Source organism: Fukomys damarensis, unplaced genomic scaffold (genome assembly GCF_012274545.1).
Source record: "Fukomys damarensis isolate Sample0158 unplaced genomic scaffold, DMR_v1.0_HiC HiC_scaffold_32, whole genome shotgun sequence".
NCBI classification, from domain to species: Eukaryota; Metazoa; Chordata; class Mammalia; order Rodentia; family Bathyergidae; genus Fukomys; species Fukomys damarensis.
In genome coordinates, this window is record NW_022900944.1 from 36,714,142 (window position 1) to 36,731,789 (window position 17,648).

General features: G+C 36.9%; 1 protein-coding gene across 4 annotated transcripts in view; it reads left to right on the forward strand.

The window, feature by feature from the left end:
- The window catches only part of Hydin (HYDIN axonemal central pair apparatus protein), a 365,508-nt gene that overhangs the window by 27,192 nt on the left and 320,668 nt on the right, over positions 1–17,648 (forward strand). For 3 of the 4 annotated variants that reach the window (XM_010644447.3, XM_033757831.1, XM_010644448.2), the window contains exons 2-3: positions 13,661–13,814; positions 15,686–15,811. In XM_010644447.3, coding sequence (XP_010642749.1) covers positions 13,680–13,814; positions 15,686–15,811 — 261 coding nt within the window. In that variant the 5' untranslated portion in view covers positions 13,661–13,679. Of the gene's footprint in view, positions 1–12,245; positions 12,313–13,660; positions 13,815–15,685; positions 15,812–17,648 lie in introns of those variants that run through there. The other variant, XM_010644442.3, reaches the window with a different exon arrangement.

Sequence of the window (17,648 nt, forward strand, 5' to 3'; positions counted from 1 at the left end):
TGGTACATAAGATCCTAATGATATAATGGACAATGTGAAATAGGAAGCAAGGGGCTAAAGGTGTAGGGGAAGTGGGAAGGGTAGGGGAAAGGTAATAAGGGAAAAGAAAAAAATATGAAAAAATGGAAATAAAGTGTTTGTAAAGGGGAGGGGAGGAGGGGTGAAGGGAGGGCAGGGACAAAGGGAAAAAATGAGAACCAAGACCTGTCGTATAAAGGTACAAGAACCCAATAATGAATGTAACTGTATTGTATACCTAAAATGTACCAATAAGCTCAATGAGGAAAAAAAAAAGAGGAGAGGCAGGTAAGCAGGTAGTGTGACAAGGTATGGGCAGAATAATGTGATTAAGAGTACAGACACTGAGACCAGTGTGACTGGTTCTACAAGCCACTTCTTCCTTTTCCTAGTGTGTGTAGTTGTTTTTTGTTTGGTACCAGGGATTGAACTCGGGACCTTGCACTTGTGAGGCAGGCGGCAGAACCACTGAGCCAAATCCCCAGCTCTTTTTCCTAGCCTGGGAACTGGGGGATATTATTTGCCTTCTCTGTGCCTCAATTCCCTTATCTGTAAAAAGGAGGAAGTAACAGTACTTTCACCTAAGATTGTTGGGATTAAATGTATATATTAAACAAAGGAAGTGTTTAAGAAATATTTAGTCAATATGTTGAGTTGGAGGAGAGAGATGGCACTGAACATGGAGCACAGGCAGTTGTGCAAATGACAATCCCATTCCCAGAGGAAACACAGAAGAGAGCAGCTTTGTGGGGGGCACTGGGTTTGAGGTGCCTGTAGACGCTTAGGTGGAGATATCTGGTAGAGAGTTGAGTCAGTGGAGCTGGAACTCAGAGGGATTTGGGTGGAACAAATCCTTTAGAAGTGCGAGAAGAGAAATAAAGGGTAGACCTGAAATAACTGCTGGGAAGAGAGCTGACAGAGGAAAGATTCTGGGCACAGGGCCCACTGGAGGCTGGGGACTGAATTTGCAATGCGGTAAGTCTAGGCTGTTGTGTGATTTCCTCCATCAGTCCCACAAGCCTGGGTATGGGAGGGAATTGGAATAGTTGTGCTGACCTAGCATTAGACTTTTTCTGACTCGCATACAAGACTGTGAATCAGGACCTTGACAATATTATTGCAAAGATACTGGGTGACAAAGTAAACTATGAGATCTAGGATGGGAGTCAGTAGAATGAAGATGTAAGAATACTGGGAAAGGCAAGAAGGGCATAAGATGAATGGGGAGGAGGAGGAGGAGGAGGCCGAAGCCAGGAGAAATCAGAGTTCCAGGGAGACAGGGTGCTGGAATGCAGATGCTTGTGATCACACGGAGAGAGAGGGGTGTCTTCTCTAGCCCTCACCAAAGTGTTTAATTTTAGTGTTTTTAAATTTAAAAAGTAGCACATGCTTTTAGTGAACGCTCCAAACACTTGGGAAAAATTAAATCCACTTAGGAAGCAAAAGTTCCTTACAACTCTAATAGTTTCCTATAATTTTGGTTATTATTTTAAGTGCACTGTTTGGTATATATTCTTAAATACTTTTCTGTGCATTACTTCTTAGTACTGTTTTAGAAATGGAATCATATGCATTTTGCTCTTCAATTAGCTTTTCTTCTAATATATCTTGGCTATAATAATTTCTTATTGCTGCCTTTGAGAGCAGGATATTTAAACTAAAGGTTTTATTTAGATCTCCATCATTATCTGGTGTTGCTAAGTCCTAGCGGGCATCAATAAAGTATTCAGATTGAGGAATATTGGCAGCAGAAGAATTTTGAATGGGGTTTCAGCTGTGTGGACCCTGCAGTCGTCCAGAGCAGCCTCAGGAGCTCAGAAAGACGGAAGCACTGTGAGGCAGGTGGCACGACCACCAGAGAGTGAGTGCGTGTGAGAAGTAGGCAGAACACTGGAGGTCAGGGAGGGAGTGACAAAGGGGAAGGGCGGGAGCCACCACAGGGCGGCATGGATAGGCTTCATGTAGACAGGAAGGGGATAGAGAGGGCCTGCCACGTCACACTGGGAAGTGTGGACTTCATCCTATAGGAAATGGGGCTTGGGGAATAAAACAAAATTTGTGTCTCTTAAAGATTTTTCTGCTAAGAATGTGAACAACTGGAAGTAGGTAGCCCAGGTGGGAGACTGTTGTACTAGTTGGGGGATGTGGATAAGAGAGATGTTCAAAAGGGTTCCTGGACAGCACTAGTGACTGGTGGGATGGAGTGAGGGAGGAGAGATTGATTCTTGGACTACAAGTAGCCTGAGAAAAGGTAGTACAAAGCAAGATGATGAGAAACAGAGGAAAAGCAAGGAGTACTGTGCATCTGTATGTGCACAAGGCGAAAGCAATGAGAAGGAATCTAATGGCTGCTTAATGAAAATATAATTCTAGAGGTTTGTGATATTAGTTCTAGAAACTAAAAATTTATCCTGAAAGGATTTGGGGATATGTCTTGCTGGTACAGTAAATGCTCCATGAAAAATAGGAGCTTGCTACCCAGACCTCTTCAGTTTAAAAATTATTTGTATCGTGGCTCATTGTGTCTTGCTTTGTCCTAAACAGGGTCTTTAAAAGCAGTGAATAAACGGACCCAGGGATTGCACGACCAGCCTTCTGGTGACACTAATGCACACAGTCCCCTTGCGTTGTTTCAGTTCTTCACTTGGAAGTTCGTAATAGATGGTTGTCACTTGTAAATGACTCCCTCCCTGCTCCTGTCTAGTTTACTAAGTCTACTGGTAGATGGTATATTGGAATTCGCAAGTAGCCATTACATAAAGGCATTATGCCTTATAGTCTACCTTGAGGTGCGTATAGTCTATTGAAATTAGAATAAGCTTACACATAACTGCCACATAGAAAGTTTTAGGTGCCATGAAAAGGGGGAAAAAGTAAGGTACTAGAAGGTCAAAGAAGCTGAACAATCACTTCCAGCTGATAGGATCAGAAATTGCTTATATAAGGAAATGACACTAGAAGCAAGGAAGGATCCAGGCAGAGGTGGAGGAAGGACAGTGGAGTCTGAGGAGTATTGTGAGCAAAATTTTAGGGGAAAATACCATAGTCCTTGTAGACTTAGAGCTACAAAAGCACAATCTGATACTACAGACTATAAAACATATTGTTAGTGTTAGGAAAATGGTCAAACATTTTTAAATACTTCATAAATCAGTTATAGAGATAAATGGGTTTTGATTAAAAAAAGACCTGAGATTTCAAATTTAATAAGGTAACTGTACTTTGCGGGCTTGATAAAAGAAAGATAATCTTTTGAACTAGAATGGTCAGTTTAAATTATAGCATAGCTTGTGAATTCATCTTTACATATTTGAGATAAATTCTAGCAAACGACATCTATGCGTTAAAGGAGAGGGAGTCTTTTTAAATTGCCACATTAAAGTTACTGATTTATATTCTACCTCTTAATGTATGAAAGTGCTCACCTTTACGACATAATGAGTTTTTCCAGTCTTCCTTTCTTGAAAAATTAAAAACAATTATTTTGAAGCAGCCATTCACAATCACAGAAAGCTGCAAAGAAAGTACACAGAGGTTCCTCATGCCCTTGCCTTCCCATTTCCCCCAGTAGATACATCTGTGTAACTATAGTACAGTATCAGAATCAGAAAATTATCACTGGCACAATATGTGGGTATGGGTCCAAGCCAATGTACCTTGGGTGTAGATATGATTGGACAGCCACCACCACAAACACTGTACAGAGAGTCCCTCTATCGGGTTGGGCGATATTACCAGCAATGAACTCATAGCTTATAACAAGTGAAAAAATTACTATTAGCAATTTTTTTTTTCTAATTCAACACTATAAGCCTCGAGGTCTTGCCCACCCTTTCAGTCTTGTGTGTGTGTGTGTGTGTGTGTGTGTGTGTTTCATCACCATAAGCATCTCAGTGTTACTCCTTTATAATCAGCCTTCTCCCCCTGCACATCATCATCCCTAAAGCCCAGCAACCACGAATTTGTTGTTCATCTCTATAATTTTGTCATTTTGAAATGTTACATAAATGGAATCACATTTTGTGACTTTTTGAGACTGGCCTTTTCACCCCTCCCCAGAATCCATTCAAGCTGTTATGCATATCAATAGGTCTTTGTTTTTTTGTTTTTATTGCTGACTTATATTCCCTGGTAGAGCCGGACCACAGTTTATCATTCACCTACTGAGAGACCTTTTGTTTGTTTTTAGTTTTGGGTGACTATAAATGAAAGTGCTATGAATAATCATGCACAGGTTTTTCTGTGGATGTAAGTTTTCTCTGTGAAATGTGACTATTGGGTGACAGGTTAAGTGTATATTGTTTTCTGAGAAGCTGTCCAGCTATTTTCCAGAGTGATTGTTCATTCCATTTCACATACCCATCAGCAGTGAGAGAACCAATTTATCTGGATTCTTGTTCACACTTAATTTAGTCCTTATTTTTTATTTTAGTTTTTCTGATAGGTATGTGCTATTATCACACCATGGTATGTATTTGTGTTTCCTTAATGGCTAATGATGTTGAACATTTTTTCATATGCATTTTGTATCTTTTCATATCTTTCACTCATTTTTTTTCAGTGAATTGTGTGTTAGGCAGAACAGTATCCTCTGCTGTATTCAGGTTTTGAATGGTTTTCTTTCTTTTTTTAAATTGAGTTTATTGGTACATTTTAGGGATACAGTACAGTTACATTCATTATTGGGATCTTGTACCTTTACATGACAGGTCTTGGTTCTCATTTTTTCCCTTGTTGGTTTTCTTTAGATTTGTACTATTCGGGGTCATTCAGCTTCTTGAATTCATAGATTCTAGTCCTTTGTCGCACTTGGAACATTTCCAGCCGTTATTTTTTCAAATAATTCTTCAGCCTCCTGCTCATCTTCCGCTTTATGTGGACCTCTGGTGACATGTCTGCTATATCTCTTTAGTTCCACAGGTTCTTGTTTCCATTTGCTCTCTTTATAACTTCTATTTTCTGCTGTGATGTTCCATTTCCATTTTATCTTTTGTTTCAAATGCATTCATAATTGTGTGTTGCAGCATTTTGAGGATAACTTCTTTAGAATCCTTGTCAGATGATTCTAATGTTTATGTCATCCGTGTTGGTATCTGTTGTCTTTACTCACTAAAGTTGATGTTTTCCTGGTTATTGAAATAATGAGCAATGTTCTATTGGTCACTTGACGTATTGGGTAGGAGGCTGTATCTTTCCCGAATCATGTGTTATGGCAGCTCTTCTCTACATAGCTCCCATGGCGAAGGGTGGTAACGTCTCATCACTGCCAGATGGAGATGGAAGTCTTATTGTTAGAGGGACTTTTTGTTTCTGCTGGATGGAAGTGAGAGTTTTGGCTCCCCACCAGGCTTTTGCTGACTGAGAGGTAATTGTGCCTCATTAACTGCTGCTCCCCATGTGGCTTCCACTGACACTGCAGGGTGGGGTGGTGCTGTGGCTACTTCTCCGCAATGGTGAGTATCGGATTCCCAACCAAGCTTCCTATGCTGCATGAGGCAGGACAGGGTAGCCATTACCACTGGGTGGAAGAGTGGCTGTCCGCTGTCCTCACATGGTCCTCACTGACCCCATGGGGGAGGGTGAAGGGATTATTCACTTCACTGCCTAACAGGTAGGGAAGCCTCTGCTCTTATGCAACCTTTTCAGACGCCATGTTGGCAGAATGGCTGATTACCTTGTTACAACTGGACAGGATGAAAGTCTGTCTCTTCTGCCCTTGTTGCTGGGGTTGAAGATGGAGCTGCAATTTTCCTCGGGTGTGTGCCTAAAGAGCAATTTTTGTCTAAAAATTTGTGGGTTTTTGTTGTTGTTGTTGTGCTGGTCCTTTCCTGTTTTGTCTTGTTGGCTAAAGGGAGCATCCTTTTCTGGGATTTTTGTTGTGTCACACACATTAACCTTTTCAGAATGTTGGCTTGTCCAGCACTCAGTCTGCAGTACAGGAGGCAAAAGAACTGAGGGGACTCACTGCTCCGTGGTTCCCTGGGTCTTAGGTCCCCGCTGGTCTGCTTTCTTCTCTCAACCTTTCAGTCTTCTTTTGTTTATTATATATAAAATGTCTAGGATTTTAATCTCTGTTAGTGGAAGGAATATGGAAATGTATGTCTACCGTATTTTGTATGTATGGAAATCCCTTACCATTAAAAAAAAAGATTTAGTATATTTTTTAGTTGTGAAATTTTTTAACATGAAAAAATTAGAAAGTATGTTATAATGTAGCTTGAAGAGAGTTCTCAATATTCTCCCATTATAGTTTTGTTTCACACACACACACACTTTTTCCTGGAGGGCTTTGTTTTTGTTTTATTTTGTTTTTGCAGTCCTAAAGATTGAACCTACGGTCTTTGCCCTGAGTTACAACCCCGACCCCAGTCTCAGCATGTGATGAAATTGCCCAGACAGGGGCTCAAACTGATCTTACTGCCATAACCATCTCCTGAAGTATTTTAAAGTAAATTTCAGACATGATTTTTGTTTACCTGTAAATACTACCTCACATGTCTCCAACAGATGAAGAGCTTTCTTTAAACAAAACAGACTCACTGGTCCTTTTTCCTATGCAACAAAATGAACAATTGTTTTTAAAAGTATATAAGTTTATTGACATATCTAGCATATAACAATGGCACCTCTAATCTTTTGGGACAGATATAGTTTGATAGGAATAGTACTTAATGAATTACAAATAAACATATTTAGTCCAGTGAACACTATTTTTTATCATTTATTATTCATTATTTCAACTCATAATCAAAATAAGGTCCACCCTTTGTTTTTGGTTCGTTAACAACTCTTTCGATTCATAAGTATTCTCTGTCAGGCTACTTATTAATTGAATAAACTAGGTTGTTTCCTACAGCATTCCCATATTATGGATTTGGCTTGTGTTCCTGCAGGATATGTGCTCCTCTGTTCCCTCTATCTCCCACAGCATGGCATAGTTATGGTTAGGTTTAGTGTTGATTCATGCTACTTCTTAGGTGCTGTTGTTTACTGCATCACATCAGGAAGCACATTAGACCTGGTATTTAGTTTTTTGAGGTTAGGGATTGTTTCCTGTTTTGTGGTACTGGAGATGGAACCCAGGGCCTTCAGATTAAGCTACCTCCCTAGTCGCCCTTTCTTTTAATTTTGAGACAGAGTTTTTTAGTCTTTGAATGTTGAGATTGATTTAGAAGGCTCAGGTGTTATCAGCCTGATGGAGCCATAATGAAGTTTCTTTGGCAACATCTGACCTAATTGTTTAGCATTGATGAGCCTTCATTTCATTAGGGGCTACAAAATGGTGGTTATTTTTCTGCCATTTTTCTGAATTTATTAGTTGGAATTCTTTCATGAAGAATAATGTTCTTTCATCAACTATTGGGCTAACCTACAATGCAATTTTCACAAAAAAGTTCAGAATTCATAGCTTATTCTTCTTTTTGTTGTTTTCAAAATAATTAGTGTGGTGCCTTACAAATTCCCAAAGATGACCGATAATATTCTTTAGTATCATTTGAGCTCAAATTTGTACAAACTAATCCACTGCAGACATTTTTTTAATGCTCAAATTGCCATCTTTGGTACATGGAGATTTTTCAAGTTGTTCTGGGTCCTTTACACAAACTGGTAACCTTTGATAACTTCTCTATTTTATAGTATAATAGAATGTTCCAACTTCATGTTGTACATTTTGTGCTGTTGATCTCATATTGCCCATTTCTCCAGGGGCTGTGGTTCCTTTGAATAGAAAATGGTATTTAGAGCAAAGTCTAGGTCCCTGGATTATAATTTCTACTCAGCTGTCAGTGCTTCTGGGCTTTTTTTTTTTGTGTTTTTTTTTTTTTTTTTTTTTTTTGGTGGAACGTTTTTTATTTAAAAAGAAAAAAAATCACATACTTGTACTCATATATTGAATTTAAATTTAAGATGAGGACTTCCAGGGTGAGGATAGTATACCTCAGTAGTAGGGCATGTGCTTAGCGTGCCCAACCCCTCGGACTGATCCTCAGCACCCCTCCAAAAAATTTCAAGCCTTCTCAGTATAACACATTTCTTGGTTCTAAATCTAAATTTCTAGAAATGCTTAGTTCCTAACCATAATGATAAAACTAGTTATTTTTAAAAAAATATTATTACTAATATTGTGACCAATAGTAAAACTATTGAATAAATGGTAAAATTCCTCTGCTGTTGTCTGTAGATCACAAAGGATATGCAGTCAAAATGCTGTGCTTAGATCAATCAGAGGAACTGTTTTCTCTTTGTGGCTAAACATCAACTTGATATATAGAAATGTCCATTTGTTTCAGTTTGCTTTCAGTTTTTAAGAATTGATTTTTCCTGTCTTGGTTCTTTAGGGTTTTGCTTTGTGAAACATTTTTATGGTTCAAAAGTCAACACTAAAGTGAGGAACATTCAAATGTTTCTGTCACTCCTACCTCCTCTACCCTGTTCTTTTACTCCCCTTCTAGGTAACCAAGATTATTTGTGTATGTGTCATTTTGTGTTTTAGCCAGTATACCATTTGGATAAATTCCTAGAGTGGGGATGCTGAGTCAAGTATACATGCATAAGTAATTTTGCTGGACAGTTTATACCACCATGATTTTAGCTCTTTGTAACAATAATCATATAAACAAAAATTATAATTTAGCTTCGTTATGTTTTAATTCATATTGTTCATTAATAGAAGGTTTTAAATTTTTCAAGTGAATAGACCTTTCTGGTTTTATGTTGTTTTTAATTTCTACTTTTATTATACTATTATTGGAATATTATTTATAATGTTTCTGCTGCAGAACCAACCAGTGTTTTCCTTATTCTTTAATATATGACCAAATTTTTGTGACTGTCTCATTTGCTCTTGAAGGGTATATTTTCTATTATATATAGTATTTGACACATCTTTGGACATACTTAATGCATTACATTGTGGCACAAACCTGCAATCCCACCACTAAGGGAGGTTGAAGCAAGAGGATTACAAATTCAAGTCCCATATGGGCAACTCAGCAAGACCATGTCCCAAAATAAAAAATAAAAACTAATGGGGATATAGGTCAGCAGTCAAGAGCCCTGGGTTCCATCCCCAGTGCTACTGAGAAAATACATAAATAAAATAAAGTAAAATTTCCATTTTTACTTTTACTCTTTTTTATTGGTGACACAGATTAATGAGTTTCATTTGGTAGATTTGTACATACACATTATATGTTTTGATCATTTTCAGTCCCTGTTATCCCATTTGTCCCACCCTCCCTCCTAATATGTATCAGATTTTTCAGGGGGGTCAATGAGTATAATATAGGAAGGATAGTGGGAGTGCAGAAATGATTGAAAAATTCCATTTTTAAGTCAGCACCACAGCCTTTTTTTCTTTCCCCCTCTGTTGTCAACATCCAAAGGTAGAATGAGTTCCCTGTCCAAAATTTGGCATAGATGTCAAGACCAGTGATGTCACTCATGCATCTAGAGGACATGGTAGTTATTATGTACTGGGATTTTCTGGAAGGGTGGGACAGGTCCCCAAGTAGGTTCAAAAGTAGCTTAGAAGGAAGTGTCTTAGTTACTTTTTTTTTTTTTTTTGTTTTTTTTTTTTTTTTTTTTTTTTTTTTTTTTTGCTACTGGACAAAATACCCAACACCTGCCAGGTAAAAGAAGAAAGATCTATTTCGGCTCACAGTTTATAGACGTTCCAGTCCATAGTCCAACTGGTTCCAAGGCAGGGTGGCATGGCAGAGAGGAATGGAAGAAGAGAGACAATCAGTGGCAGAGCAGGCAGAAGTCAGGAGGCAGCGCTGAAGCAGCAGCAGCAAGCCTCCCTTTCTCTTTTATCCCATCCAGGCTACGAGCCTTTTAGGTGATCTCCATCACACACATCCGGAATTATGCTAAACCAATCAGTGGACTAATTTGGTACCATATACCTTCAATCCCAGTATCAGACACCCTAGATCCAAAAAGTGTGTGAAGCTTTAGGGAGATCTCTAGATAAAAGGCCTAACAGAAAGGACACTGATTTCTCTTTTATCATGGCAAACAGAGCTACAATTAGGGGTCTGTGCAGCCTGACCCTTGTGAAATTTGAGCTTCCTATTTGCCAAAGGGAACGCCTGGGCCTTCTTACCAGCTTGCTCCAATGTAGTGTGAAAGGGGAAGGATAGTGAGGGGACTTGGAAGATCTAAGCAGTCAGACATCAAAAGGGAATAAGACTTGCCTTTTGGGTCACTGTATTTTAGGTGTGTCTATTGTATACATCATAAAGGTGGACTCTTTTTTACAACTTCACTTGAAATATTTGTCTTGTAGTAGACAAGGTAGGCACATTTGCTTTTCTTAGTATGCCTGCCAAATCTGGTTTCAAATCAGTTATATGATTTTATATTATAATAATTTGTGTATTACATTTAATCTGTTGTTTTCCCCCATTTGGTGTCTTGTCTTTGCTTTTTCTAAAATTAATTTTTGAATTTAGAAATACTAATCTTTATGTTTCAATAGTTTTCTTTGAAAATATAATCTTTATAGTGCCTGTGTTGGTTGTCTGTTGCTGTGTAATGAAGTACCCAAAACTTAGTAGCCTAAAACAAGTACTTATCTTCTCACAATTTCTTTCTTTTCTTTTTTTTGGTATCGGGATGGAACTTGGGTCCTTGAGTTTGCAAGGCAGGCAGCGGAACCGCTGAGCTAAATCCCCGGCCCCTTCTCACAGTTTCTGAGGCTTAAGAATTTGGGTATGATATACAGTCTCTCACGAAGCTCCAGTCAAGCTGTTGGCCAGCTCTGGCATCATCTCAAGGCTTAAAAAGGCTGGTAAAACAGCCTTCCAGTTCACCCACGAGGCTACTGGTGGCCTCAGAAGATCCTTTTGCAAGCTCACTCACATTTTTGCTAGTCAGCCTTGGTTCCTCACTACATGGTTTTCTGTGTACACTTATAGTGTAGCAGCTGGTGAACTAAGAAGGAGAAAAAGAAGAGAGGAGAGAGGAAAGAGAGAAGCAGAGAGAGATACAACCACACAGAGAGAGAGAGAGAGAGAGAGGGAGAGAGACAGAGAGAGACAGAGACAGAGAGAGAGAGAGAGAGAGAGACTAGAGAATGCCCAAGAAGAAAACCTAGCTTTTTTATGTTTTTTAAACCTAATCTCAGAATAATAATGTATTAGCTATTGTGTTATATTTATTAGAAATGAATACTTAAGTAGAGCCTATGCTCAAAGGCATGGGATTACATAAATTCATGAATGCCGGGAAACAAGTATCATTGGCTGCCATTTTAGAGGTTTTCTTCATTATTCCCCTTAATCCTTTTATAGTATCTGATCAATTTGACCTCTACATATGCAATAATCAATGATCTTTTTCTATTTTTTTTATTCATTTTAAAATTATATTCATTTTACTTTCTCAGAAAATGTAATGTTTGAATATTATTCTTATGTCCTTAAATTCATTTTAATCTTAACTGTCCAACTAAACACAAGAAATGTTCATGGTCAGTCCTTTTGCTGAAATTCCCCAGTCATCTTTTGATTGGATTAAACCAATATTCTAAGAGAATCCCTGGGATGGGGACATATTTACCTGTGGTTTATTTTTATTTTTTCATGTTCTGCCTTTTTCTATAGCCATGACAACTGCAGGAAGGCTTGTTGCATTTTAAATCCTTGACTTAAGCTTCCTAAAGTTTGGAAACATGCTGTTCCACTTAAAAGGTTGTCCTACTTAAAAGGGTAGGGGAAGGGTAATAAGGGAAAAGAAAAAAATGTGAGATAATGAAAAGATGGAAATAAAGTGATTGTAGATGGGGAGGGGAGGAGGGGGTGAAGGGAGGGCAGGGACAAGGGGAAAAAATGAGAACCAAGACTTGTCATGTAGAGGTACAAGATCCCAACAATGAATGTAACTGTACTGTATCCCTAAAATGTACCAATAAACTCAATTAAAGCTGAAAAAAAAAGAAACAAAGGTTGCCTTTTAAAACTCCAGTTTAAACTCCAGACATTGAATTCTCTTGTTTTTATAGGCTATTTTATCCTTTTTGCATGAAATATATGAGAATTTTTTAAAAATTTAAAGTCTAATAGTTCTGGTAAGATGTGACTCAAAAAAGTCAATTACCCTGGATCAATTTTCCTTGGTACTTTCTGGACCTTTTTTCTTATTTCTGGAAATTTGTCAAGGATTATACTTTTAAATATTAGTTTCATTCCATTGCTTTCCTTCTTCATAGGCTCCAATTATAGCAGGTTGGACCTTCTTTGACTACCATCTACACCTATGCATTACTTAACAATGCAGATACATTCTGGGGTATGTATTAGGCAGGTGCATCAGCATGCAAATGGCATAAAATGTATTTACACAAATTAAGATGACTATGGTATCAGTAGGCATTATAATCTTATGAGACCTCTTTTATAAATATGGCCCATCATTACCAAATCATCATTTATACCACAGATACCTATGATGGCATTGGCTGTCTGCCATAATGACCTTTTTTTCTTTTTAAAAGTTTTATATTTGTTTTCTTAGATATCTTATTGTTTTAATTTAGTGTACTTTATTATATTTTTATCCAAATCCATTTCCCCACATGCATCTCATTCTCCTGTTTTGGTCTCAAAATCCCTTACTGTTTTTTGAACTTTTTAATGGTTTAATCTATTCTATTTTTATTTTTATTTTTGTGTTTGTTTTTATAGTACTTGGGATTAAACTCAGGGCCTTTGCTTTGAGCTCCAGCTCCAGCCCTTTTTTAGTAATGTATTTTTTTTTTGAGACAGGGCCTTGGTAAATTTCCTAAGCTGGGCTTGAAATTATAATCCTCCTGTGTCATTCTCCCAAAGTGCCTGAATTACGGGCATGTGCCATCACATCTGGCTGGTTTTAGGGTTTTTTATTTGATATTTCATCCAGAAGTTTTAGTTTTGCTTTTTTTAGTACAAATGTTGAATAGTAAACTTGCTATTAATAAATAGTTTTGCTAATAAAAACTTACTAATAAAACTAAAAACTTGTTAATAATGAATAAATTGCTATTAATAAAAATAGAAATCATCACTTAGTCATAAATGGATCCCTAAAGTTACAAGTATCTTGCCAGAGAAGTCTGAGAAAAGATATAAAAGAGGAAAATGTCATATTTACTTAATTGGAAAAATTGAGTTACTGCTTAATGGCTTGTTTATGGCTATAAATTTCAAGACTTTGAACTTCCTCTTCCCTATCACTTCTCATGTTGCATTTTTGGAATCTCTGTCTGATTGTGAAGGATGAAGCCTTGTGTTTATTCTGGTTGAAGGGTTGATGGTCAAGAGAGAGAGCTTTTAAGTATGCAGATAAAGTAGAGAACTATTTAGTTTATTTATCTGGTGTATTTGTTTATCTCTTTTTGGAAAGCTAAAAGTGGCAAAACAAGGAGTAGCTTCCTGCGCTCAGGCTAGATTCCCTTAGTTGGCCTAAAATGGATTTTGACTTTTGAATAAGAATACATCTAGACTAGTTGCATGGAGTAAAATCTCTTGGTTAACATTCCAAACATTTGATATATTTCTGAAGATCAGTATTTTTCTAAACCTTCCTATATTTGGAAAAGCTTTTAAAAATTGTGAGTGGTATTCAGAAATTAACTGTACTTAAATTTTTTCACTCTTAGGTAAACAAAATAACTAAAAATGACAAGTAGAAGACTTGAGGAGTCCATGGGAGCTGTTCAGATGGGGTTAGTCAAAATGCTCAAAGGATTCCAAAGCAAGGTTTCACCCCCGCTGAGCCCAAAGATGGTCACAGAAGAGGAAATAAACCAAATGGTAACGTGTCAGGAATTCCTATGTAAAATACTTGATAGAGCTTCTTTAGGACAATATCAGTAGCTTGTTGGCATTTTAAGAATATTAATCAAAATTACTAATTAAGATCAAGTTATTAGAATACTAGTTTGCTGCACGTCATAAGTGTCTTTCAGAGCTTGAAATGTTTTAAAATTGCGTATGCATTTCATAGTAAAGGCTTGACTTGCTTCAATTAATTTGTCGGAGTAAGACTGGGTGGCTTAAGAGGTTTATTTTAGCTCATGGTTCTGGAGCGTGGGAAATCTAAAATTGGGTGACTAAAGTGCTGGGGCCTCATACTACATCTTTCTTGGCACACTGAAACCATAGCTCTCTGTAAAAAAAAAAAAAACTATTAAAATTTTTTGAACAGAAGTTAGAACCATGTGCAACTATCCTTCAAGTAGTTCAGAAACAGTGAAACACCAGAATTTCAAGAGTCAACCTAATTTATTACCTGTATATTAGCAAGTTATTTTATTTTATGTTTGTAGAACACAGAGAATTAATGACTAAATAGTAAGTCCCTAGGAAAGATACATAAGTTTTCTGACTTTAAAAAGTATTTATAGCTTTAGTGATTTATATTGATTTATTGAGAACTGAATTAACTCCATGGTATAGGAAATACTAATGAAAATTATAGTGCTGGGCACAGCATTCACTACATTTTAAAAACTAATTTCACGTTGCATTCCAATTAGGAAAATAAAATCAATCATTCTCTTTGGTGGTGGCTGTTGGTACACTACCTATAGAAACTCCTGTTTGCTTTTAGGACTTCATAATTTTAATTTAAATCACAATAGAGCTAATACCTCTTAACATTGTATTATTTTAATCTTTAATCAAAAAGAATTTAAAAACAAATTTAAAAGCTATATTAGGAGTATGTCTTCATTTAAATGGACTCAATCACAGAAATCAAATTTGTAGGAAAACAAGCATTCTTAAAGAGCACTGACATTACTGAAAGGCAAAATAAATCAGCTAAATTATGTACTTGAATGTTTTAAAAAGTCTTGGCATTGCTTAAGCCTTATGTTGCTGCCAGGGATCATATCTCCTTGCATATAAAGTAGGAACAATATGAACATTCTAGAACAACAGCAACTAAATAATAATGATGATTCTAGCTAATGTATGCCTTGATTGGTTAGTTTCATTTAAATAATAGATTACATTTCCCTCTAGATTACATTAGAAACTGTCAAAGCATTTTGTGCTCCTATTTGGGTGTGAATGTGACTGGCTGCTAAAGCTGATGATTAGCTTAAAGCTCTTTCTGAACAATGTCTAAATGTGTTCTTGCAATTTCTAAAACTTCAAACTCATTTCTAAGTAGTACAATCACACTTCCAAGATCCTTTACATTTTACAAGATTTTCCTTTACCATGATTTAATGTGATCGCTAAATACCCAAAAGCTTTGCTTGCATGTTGTATCTTTGGTTAAGAGACAGAAGTTTTAGAACTGTAACTCTCAAGCCTACAAATGATTTTACAAACTTAGAGTCTTATGCTCAGATACCACTTCTGGGCATAAATGCTATGCTCTTTTTGGATGTGTACCTATGCACTTTCTTGACATTTTCTCTAGGGTTCCTTTGGGTGTTTGCTTCAAAATTACAAGGGAAGGACAATCACATGTCATTTTAAATCCCTGGACAAAGATCTCAAAAGTGCACTGTATAATTTAATTATTTTAAATATTTTATAAAGGAACTTAGTGGCATTCCAGAATTATCCTAAAAGCTGTGATCACAAATTATTCATCACCGGCACTTTTGAATGCACTTTTTCAAGGTAACCATTTATGAATCTTTGGCTTTTGTTGTTTTGAATTCTAGCTGACACCCTCGGAGTTCCTGAAAGAAATGTCCCTCACTACACAGCAGAGACTAGCAAATACACATTTCACATGCCGGCCACAGATCATCGAACTTTTAGATATGGAGGAAACAACACATCAAAAGGTAAGTAAAGCCCAGAACATGTGACTATTCCAAAAGGATAACTAATAATAGGTATGTTACCTAATCCTTCGCTGGGTTTGCTTTATATTCTCCTTTTCTAGCTATTATCTTTATATCTGTGTTTTGATGTGGTAAAAATTCCAAATTGAAAACTCAATTTGAAACTACCTTTCACACATTCACACTTCTTTTTTTAATCTACTTCTGGATGTGATTTGACACTGTTGTTATAGATTAGGACTAATTCCAAGAATTGTATCAGCCAAGTCCATTTAAGTTATCTTCTTAGCATAGCAAGTGATCGCTCCTCACCTGACTTGTCTGCTAGGAAGTAAGGAAGCAGAGTTGTTTATTAAAGTAGGCATTTGTTATCTATTTTGGTTCACTTTCAAGAACAAATGTATTCCTTTAGCTTAAAAAAAAAAAAGCTGTTTAACATGTTCCTGTAGTCCAAATACAAACCGTATGTTTATATATATAGAAGCATATGATTGTAATAGAAGGTCTTGTTTCCTACTCTTTAAATTAATTTCTTAAATTATGTACTTCATTTTCATGCACAAATTATGACATGAATCACCTCCATCAGTTGGACTGCTAGAGATTAGTCCCTTTCCAAAGGGTTCCCCAGCTGAACTTGAGTCTTGAGTTGCAGCACACAAAGCACAGGAGGCCCCGGAGTCCCTGTGCTCCCCCTGCTACACCACTGTCTCCCCCATCCTAGGATCTGCCTGTGATTCTTGTTCCTAAGCATTGCTAGTTTTAATTATTAATTAAACCTTAACCATCCTCCATATCTAAGGGGAAAGGAGCATAGGCTTTCTTATTGTATAATTGAACAGCAAGTACGATAAATTCTGCCCTGACAAATGCATCTCTGATCACACCACTTCTCACCACTTCCTCCTCCATCGTTTCAGTTCAAGTCACCGTCACGTAGACCACTGAACAGCCTTCCTGTTTCTATGCAACCCTCCACTGTCAGTTCTTAACTGGTGTGCATATCCCATTAGTGAGTTATTGTTGTTGTTTTATATGTAAAAATTCATTTAGGTTGACCACATACATATTTACCCTTTTATTGCTCTTCTTTTCTTTCTCTGTGAATTCCCAAGATAAATTCCCCTCTCTATAAATGGTACCCCTTTGTATTTTCTTTAGAAGTTGTTGACAATAGTTTGCAAGTTCATCTTTCTGAAATTGTCTCGATTTGGACTTCATTCTGGTTTTTTTGTTTTTTGTTTTTTTTTTTTGAGACAGGGTCTCACTATGTAGTTGAGACTGACCTAGAACTCACTATGTAGCCCAGCCTGGTCTCGAACTCACAGCAATCCTCCTGCCTCAGCCTCCCAAGTGCTGGGATTAAAGGCATATGCCACCGCACCTGGCTTGAACTTCACTCTTGAAGGGAATTTTCCGGGATAGACAACATGATGTCTAGAGAGTTTTATTTTTTTTTTTTTTCTGGATTTAAACGGTATTGCTATTCTGCTTCTGTCTTATGTTAATTATGACCAGTAGTGAACATACTTTTTTTGTCCTTGGAAGTTAAATATTCTTTTTTTTTTTTCCTCTTTAGCTTCTTTTGCATATTTTTTTTTGGACTTTGTTTTCATTGGTTTTATAATTAGATCTCTATGTATGGATCTTTTTAAAAATCCTACTTGAGTTTTTAAGGCCTCCTGTACCTTTGTTCTTGGGACTTCATCAGTTACAGAAAATTCTCTGTAATTATTTTATCAATACAGCTTTTACCTTACTCTCTTTCTGGGACTCTAATTACCTGATTTTGGGCTTTTTGCTATAGCTTTTCCTATATACTTTACCTTCCCTTCTG